The 8,624-nt window shown below is 35.9% G+C and overlaps 1 protein-coding gene across 1 annotated transcript; it reads left to right on the top strand.

Annotated features, from left to right (window-relative positions):
* Window positions 1–523: 523 nt before the first annotated feature.
* zgc:174906 (uncharacterized protein LOC571548 homolog) lies at window positions 524–8,490 on the top strand. Its single transcript, XM_051881006.1, has 4 exons — window positions 524–662; window positions 3,824–4,208; window positions 6,919–6,987; window positions 7,075–8,490. The coding sequence occupies exons 2-4, from the start codon at window positions 3,884–3,886 to the stop codon at window positions 7,353–7,355; spliced, it is 675 nt and encodes a 224-aa protein (XP_051736966.1). The 5' UTR covers window positions 524–662; window positions 3,824–3,883; the 3' UTR covers window positions 7,356–8,490.
* Window positions 8,491–8,624: the final 134 nt, after the last annotated feature.

Here is an 8,624-nt window from a genome sequence, read left to right as displayed (position 1 = left end):
GAAAAAAGCTTAACTGACTGACTTAACTGTAAAATCCGTGTTTTTGGCGGGGCTCCCCTGGTAAAATTCGCATTCCAGGGTCTAAATATCACATTATTTGGGGTCGATTCAACCCGCGGACATGAAAAACAACCCACTGCAACAGTATAAAAGTTACCCAATTCCACGGGAAACCGCAGACTTGGCAAACACTGTCCCCTGCGCTGTGTAGAGTACATATATAATGGATGGATGCACTTTCTTGAACTTCAGACTCGTTGGCCACCAGTGCAGAACAAAATTCTTCGTAGTTTACCAGTTTCTGTCTCAGCAGTTTACAGTGATCACTTCCCTTAGGCTAGAATAGATTGAATAAATGCAGAATTGCAGATGTTTCATCCCATTCATGACTCATTTTAGAGTAGATGAATCACAAATTCAGGGAAATTTTAAGGTCAGTATGTCAAATCTGTAGAACTGAATTTTTAAGAATAAAAAAGAAGGGGGAAGGAGTTGTTGAGAGTGAAAGTTTACATACACAAATAGCATTAGTTGTAGGTAAATGAATTACACTCCCTGTCCACAAGGCGGTGTCAGCAGTAGTTGTTGTTTTGTATCAATATCATATTACATGCGGATGCAGTGTGGATGAGGCATCAGACGTTTCCCTCCGTCAAACTGAGGTAAACAAAACTGAATTTCGTGCTTAATGAAATATTATTTCATTCAGTGTGTAGAGTACCTCCTTTGCTTTCGGTATCTGTGTAGATGAAAAAAAAAAACCCGCTGAATTTCAAACTTTCAATTTCTATATTGCTACAATAAAAGATAAACTGAAAACAACGTGAGCGCGCGCAAATTTGTAACCGTAGCAATAACGCTATTTTATCTTTAAACGGAAGTAGATCGGAACTGAACGCGCGTGCTGCATCAATTGATGAAATGAGTATATCTCTTTGTTCTTTTCCGTTTCGCGCGCCTTCTTGCCTCTCTAATGATGCGAGTGTTTGCAAGGTGTTTGTAATCGATATGCACTAAAATTAAACGAGGCGGAGAGTATTCTATTATTCCTGAGCAAACAAATGCTCTACTAATTTAATAAAATGTGCGCCATATTCGTTTGTTGAAAGTAAACAAAGATGACGCCGCTCTGGTAGTGGGGCACTAAACTGGAAGTCCCCTACAGATAATGCAGAGAGATGCGCCATTCACTATTATACACCAACAATAAAAGAAACATTGCAGCATCATTTGGTTAATTTGTGTGTAATCAGCATGTGCAATAACATTTAAACCTAACAGCTATATGTACTTGATAATCTGGAAGTGATAAAGAGTATGTGCGGTTTTTAAAAACAACATGTCAATGGGAGTGACTCATCATGAAGACAACACACTTCCTTCAGTTCCACCAATGATGCTTCAGCTACAGTTTCATTTGAGGTCTTCTGTTGATCTGTTTTTATATGGCGGCTGCTTTCCCCAATACTAGTATTTTATTACATATTATAACATCACATATTATTGTAATGTATTTTATTATTAGTTATTCTAATTTTTGATATGTCTATTAGTGTAATGCCTTATTTTTTCCCAAGAGGATCGGTAAAATACTGTAAAATATTCAAATATCCTATCTAGATTAGTCAAGCCCTTTAGTTCAGAAATCGTCAGCGCTTCATATAGGTGAAAATGGGGTAAGAACCATGGGAAATAAATACATATATGAACAAATCAGTGTTGGGGTAATGCACTACAAGTTATGTAATCAGATTACTTTTTTAAGTAACTAGTAAAGTAATGCATTACTTTAAATTTACAACAAAATGTCTGTTACTTTTTCAAATAAGTAATGCAAGCTACTTTGTTTCCCCATGTATTGATTGACAGCTCTCCTGTCCCTATGTTGAGAGCAATCGTGAGTAAGTGCAGAGGTGTTGTGTGTAAACATGAAGGTTATTCTAGTTCTAGACAATGTGATCATGCTTTTACTTATCAAAGTCTTTGCTGCTTACCTTCAATGATACAATTCAACCATACTAATAATTAAAAATTACTTTAGATTAGGGCTGGACGATTAATCGAAAAGTAATCGAAACCGAAATTCAGAACCTCTAACCAACGTAATTTTCCCATGCCGGACATTTCGGTTTTTGATCCTGTTAATACCTTCCCCTTATAAACATACTACCGTGTGTAGAGCCACGTGACTCTGCCCCGTCCAGTCAGCGGCATGGAAGCAACACGGAGGCGAACTCAAACACAGAGTCAACAACACTCACAGACAGCGCGTGAGCGGCGAGCCCCGATGTGAGATCACTTTCACTTTTTTTTTCACAAAAAAAAAAAAAAGATTCATTAATCGTAATCGAGGTAAAATGTTCAATTAATTGAGAATTTGATTTGAGGTCATATCGTCCAGCCCTACTTTAGATAAACATCACATTGTGTTTAATTTTCTTTGTTTTTATTGCTGAAGTAAGAGTGTTAAACTTTCTTCTCCTGTCCTCTTCTTCTGCAATCCAGAATGGCAGCACAGCTGAACGGTTTGTTTGAGCTGCGCCCTCTACTGTACAGGCGTGAATTTGCATTTCCTTCAGCCTGAGGCTTATTCATTTCACTTATGGTTAGAAAGGGCCTTTACATTTGCCAAAAATGTAACTTTTTTGTTGTTATTAAAAAACCAAACAAGCAAGCCCAGCCCAGGTGCGAAAAAGTAATGCAAAAGTAACGTAACGCATTACCTTCCATAAAAAGTAACTAAGTAATGCAACTGGAGTACGTTTACACGACAACAATGTACTAAAAACGGAAAAGTTTTTGCTTTGCATGAACCCTGTTCACGGATCTACGAAAACGACTAAAAAGACTGTATTCTGCTGCCAGGCCAGTAGTTGGCAATGTCACTTTGTAAAGGAACACTACACGCCTATAGACTGAACACGTAATACACATGCGCATGACGTCATGGTTTTCAAAAAACTTGCACTTTGAATCCCGTTTTCTAAAGTTTGTGTTTTCAGCCCCCCAAAACATAATAACACAATATTGTAACGCATTACTTTTAAAAGTAACTTTCTCCAACACTAGGGCTGGGAGAATATATTGATGCATCGCGATTCGTGGATCATTTCTGATATTTTCCAAATGCATTGCAAATCGATTCTGAGCTTAGTTTTTAACAGCAGATGGCATTCTAGGCTATTTTTTAACCGTGCGCTCAAATGTTCATGAAGAAGAGCGCTCGTGTGTTTGGCTGAGTCTGATAATGCATTTGCGCCTCAGAATGCTTTTATGACACAAGATAAATGTAAACAGCCCACAGAAAACACCCTTGTAATTCGCTTCAACCTTTTCGAACTTTATAAATGATTATTTTATAAAGCACGCAGTGCCATCTGCTGTTGAAAACTAAGCTCAGAATCAGTTAGAGAGAGAATGAAGATGCATACGGAAAATATCAGAATCGCTCCAGAATCATTCACAATGCATCGATGTATTGCCCCAGCCCTACCCAACACTGGAACAGATATCATAAATGAGTTGTTTAAAGAAAAAACAAATAAAATATTTATTTTGCTGATCCCATTTATTTGCATTTCTTACAGAATATTGATAAACCAGTTAGGAAAAGGACATGAAATAATTTGTTGTAATAAAAGTGTTGTGGTTACTCATTTTTATAATAACACAAAAATTTTAAATTCTTGATTGAAAACATTTAAGATGGATTACAGTAGAATTATTTGCTCCATTCTTTCAGTTTCCCAAACATGTGAGACTGAAGTTGCTTCATTAGTTTTTCTTAGGTTTTATATTTTTTGTATTTCCGATTTTGTTACAGCCTTAATCAAAACCGGTGTCAAATCAAGGTTCTTACATCACTGACCAAGCACAAGAGGCAATGGATGGACCAGTAGCTGGCACCAAGCTCATTCAGAGACACAAGCCAGAGCTACTGGAGGCCCTGATGGGAGATACAGAGTTCCTGCTTCAGCATTGCCATGCCAGTGGAATACTGTCCAACAATGAGTACAACAACATCAAAGACATTAACATGCGTTCAAAGCAGGTACGGGACATCTTGGATTATGTGATTCACAAAGACAACAAGCATGCTCTGAGTTTCCTCAAATTGCTGAAAACACAAGACATGCAAGAGACATTTCCTAAACTGCAATTCCTTCAAAAACTACAAATCAACAAACGCAAGACAACAAAAAATACAGGTATGATCTTATAAACCGTCTACTATGAAGACCCCTAGAATTTTGACATTAAGACTTTTATGCATATAATTTTCATTATTGTAATGTGTCAGGTCATTTTAGTTTTTAAATCTTTTATTTAGAATGTTTTATTTAGAATTTAAGCAGAAGATCATTTGTAACTAACTACACTTTTTTAAAAATGCTAACTTACATTATAACAAAAATGTACCCACAAGAAAAAATACTACAGTAACTTACAGTAAGTACTATAGTGTTTTTGAACCATACTATAGTAAATTGTAGTATACTGTATATATTATAATATTTACAACACTTTGTTAATGAATGCTACAGCATACTGTAGTATTAACTATAGTGGACTGATAAACTGTAATAAATACTGCAGTATACTTTAGTTTTTACTACAGTAAACTGTAGTGTATTGTAGTATAATATATCCTATAGTTGTAGAAAACTTAGTACAGTATTGGGTAAAGTAATTTGTTTATATTACCACAGCAACTATAGAATTTCCGCAACAAATTAATTCAAGTACTTTACTATAGTATAGTTCAAAAACAATATAGTATTTACTATAAATTACTATAGTATTTTTTTTATGTGAAATAAAACCAGAAAAGTTTCTCATAAAAGTAATAATTGAACAGAAAGACTGAAATAAATAAAAAAAAATAAAAAATAGAGGGGAAAAATTCAAGGTTCGGGTTATTTTCTTTTTCATTTTTAATGTTGTTTAATGTCATTTTTACTGTATTATAGTTAAAAATACTGTCTTGCAATGATTTTTGAAAATTAAAATCAAATAAATTTAAATAAATGACACCATAATGTATAAATACTGGAAGAGTAAGATAATATATTTTTTATATATGTTACAATAATGAGAATTAAACTTTGCATTACATAAATTGAAAACCTAGGGGATAAAATGAGCTTAATTGTCTTGAAATAATGTCACAATGCAAATAATTCTCAAGTCCCATTCACACCAAGGACGGTAACTATATAACGATAAAGATCTAGCTTTTTTTATTTATATTTAAGGTCTTTTTGTGCCTTTATTTGGAAAGGACAGTAGAGAGCAGACAGGAAAGCATTGGGCGGAGAGAGGAGGCCAGGATTGGCAAAGAACCTCGAGATGGCAATCGAACTCGGGTCGCATTGAACGTATTTGCGCCATATGTCAGCGCACTAACCACTAGGCTATCAATATAAATGTAAAAGAATAGCAGAGTGAGTCCACATCACAACTATAACGATAATGTCACCGAGAAATTATATTGTTGGAGTCACTTTCAGAACGATTTTCTCCAGCTTATGAAAACATTGACAGCCAAGTGGAATCCATCCTGGTTTAAAGAGCTTGTGCATTTAAAGTGGCAGACGACAAAACTGCAGTGTGCACTTAGAATAAACAGAACGATATTGTGGATGCTAATATAGTTATCACATAGTTATTGTTCTTGGTGTGAATGAGCCTTAAGGGTCCTATTAGTATATATTTTTTTCTTGCTATATATATTAGGGATGCACCGATCCGCCTTTTTCGCTTCCGATACCGATACCTGGGATTCAGTATCGGCTGATACCGATCCGATATTCAAGTAATAATAATAAAAAAAAGTGCTGAATTACCTAGTAAACTGTATGCCTCACTGTGTGGAAGAAACTGGGATCATTCTTTTGTGCAAGGTATCAGGCTTGACTTAAATATTACTTTCCTAACGTTGTAAAACAAAATAACAAACAGACACAAATGTAGTGAATTATTTATTAAATAATTGTGCATCAGTGTAACAACTGTAAATAAACCAATAGCTTCACTAGCTTGGTAGACATTCAAAATAAACAGGAGTCCAGCTGATTCCTTCATCCATGACTCATGGTTTGTTTTTCATGAATGTTTGAGTCATACATGACATAAACTAAATATATTTATATATAAAAATAGGCTATACAATAAAATTAAAAGACATTTCTTTTAAATTTATAGCGGAGTTTTATTTAATGAGGCAGCAACATATGATATATAGGACAGAACAAAAAATGCTATTAACAATCTTTCATTGCGCAAAAGTATTATAATATGAACGGCTCCCATACAGAGCGGCACAAAGCGCTTATGCGCATCCCGTGTGCAGAATGATGCGCTTGAAGCATCATGGAGTCACAGCGCGCAGCGGCAGCGCTCCGCATTTAAAGGTTCAAAGCACAAAGTGAAGATATACTGATGCGTATTGTATGACCGGTATCGTTGTCTACAGATGAAGTATAATAATGTTGTAACCGAACGCAACACGCAGTTTGAATACTGAATAGAGAATGACTGACAGCCGCAGCGGAGGGAGGCATTTACGTGAACTTTAATTTAACGACTTAAATATTTATCTGTACCTCAAATTAAACTATGGAATGGCTTCAGAACACTTGGAATATAGTGCACGGAAACTTTATGGTGCATTTTAATGTTTTTGTGCCTTTTGTGGAGCTAGATGGAGAACAATAACACAGAATAGTACACGCACAATATCGGATTTGGATCGGTCCCATCCGGCCGATACCCGATCCGGCAAAAATGGCAGTATCGGAGCCGATACCCGATCTGAGTATCGGATCGGTGCATCCCTAATATATATATATATTGCCTTCAAACTTTCTAGTGCATGCATAATCTATTTGTAATTTGAAAATGATGTTGGTTTATCAGAGACGACAGCCAAACGAAGGCAGGAGGTGTTGGAAAACGACAATCTGCAGGAGCAGCTGTCTATAATCAGTGAGTCACATACACACCTCTGCTTTGCATCTTCTGTAATAGCCTCATGTTTGCGCTGCTCCATTACGTAACTTTGCTTTTTCTCAGACTCCAGGATGGTGAGTGAGAGGGAGATGATGATGGTGGCCGGCTACATTGGGAACAACTGGAGGCAGGTGGGAATAATGGCACTAGGTATGAAGACCACCACCCTTCAGCAGATAGAGGAGGATAACAAACTACACAAAGAGCGCGTTTTTGCCATGCTGCGAAAATGGAGCATGCGTGAGAGGGACCAAGCCACAGCAACTCGACTCTATTCCCTCCTAACCCAAGAGGAGTACGACGTAGACCCCCAAAATATCAACTTCCTAATGGAAAACAACTGAGCCGACAGAGAGGACTGCTTTTATGTAGCACTTTGCATGTGCAGACATGCAGGCATACCACTAGAGGGAGCAATAACTGCTATTCAGTTACATTGGAAAAATGTTTACTTCTCATTTTTGTGTTTGTTTGTTTGTTTGTTTGATTAGAAAAGGCCATGTATAAAGTCAGCTAAAAGCTTGAAATAATATGGAAACGTTTAAACGCAACAAGCTAAAATGCGGGTATTTAAAATATTTTCCTAAAACTCTTGAAAATATGCTTACATTTTTTTTAAAAGAATGTAATGCATAAATTAATTTTTTAAAGGGGCAGGACTGAATTAACTGTCACAGCGTGAAGTTTTTTTTTTTTTATTGATGTGTTTTTTTATGGCATTATTACTTAATTGTTTTTCTGTTAAGCTTATTTTCATGTGAGATCAAGCTCCATTCCTACTCTTTAAATTGCACTTCACTGTGTGTGTGTGTGTGTGCTTTCTGAAATATAACCACATCAGCCGAGCCTGATTTGTACCGTAGCATTCCATCTCAATACATTCTACAGAATAATGCATTTCCCTTTTTAAGTAAATGAATGTGAAAGCTTTTATCTAAGTCTTAAAACTTGAACCGATTCCATGAACAGATAAGGAAGACTCATGTTTATGATGGAAATTTACAAAGATTTATGTTCCAATAGAGGCCGCTATCTGGCAACATAACGGCGACCTTCGCTCTCTCGGCAAGTATCACGTTGTTTCACCCTGATGAATTTTCACCCTGGTGTTTCACCCTTGTTCACCCTTGTTTTGCATGCCAAGCAGGTGATAGGATTGGAGGCGGAGCTTTGTACAATTCCATTGCACAGGCCAGTCATTAAACAGCGTCTAGTCCTTGCAGACTTCATGGAATCTTTTGCTTTTGGATTGTTAAATCTTTTTGATTTGATAGATTGCAACCTAATGTGGGAACATTCATTTCAAAGTGAATATCATGCTTGCATTAATTGGATCCTGTGATTGTTATTTTACATTTTTGTCCTTCTAAATCTCATTCCCATTTTGTAAATAATTGATCATGCTTCTGGTGTTGGGTTATTTTTAAAAAAAAAAAGTAAATATAAATAAAAAGAACTAAATGATTCATTATGATGAAAGAGTTTAAGGTTATTATTTTTTGTTGTTTTATAGCCTGTTTTATTGTGTAATTTAGATATTTGTCAGATTTACAGTATCTTGTTTATTGTTTTATAGGCTCTAAAATCCGACTCCTGAAGAGTATTTTTTTTTT

This window comes from Ctenopharyngodon idella, chromosome 22, assembly GCF_019924925.1.
Source record: "Ctenopharyngodon idella isolate HZGC_01 chromosome 22, HZGC01, whole genome shotgun sequence".
NCBI classification, from domain to species: Eukaryota; Metazoa; Chordata; class Actinopteri; order Cypriniformes; family Xenocyprididae; genus Ctenopharyngodon; species Ctenopharyngodon idella.
Note: the sequence above shows the minus strand (reverse complement) of the source record. Positions and strands in the feature narration are given on the sequence as shown.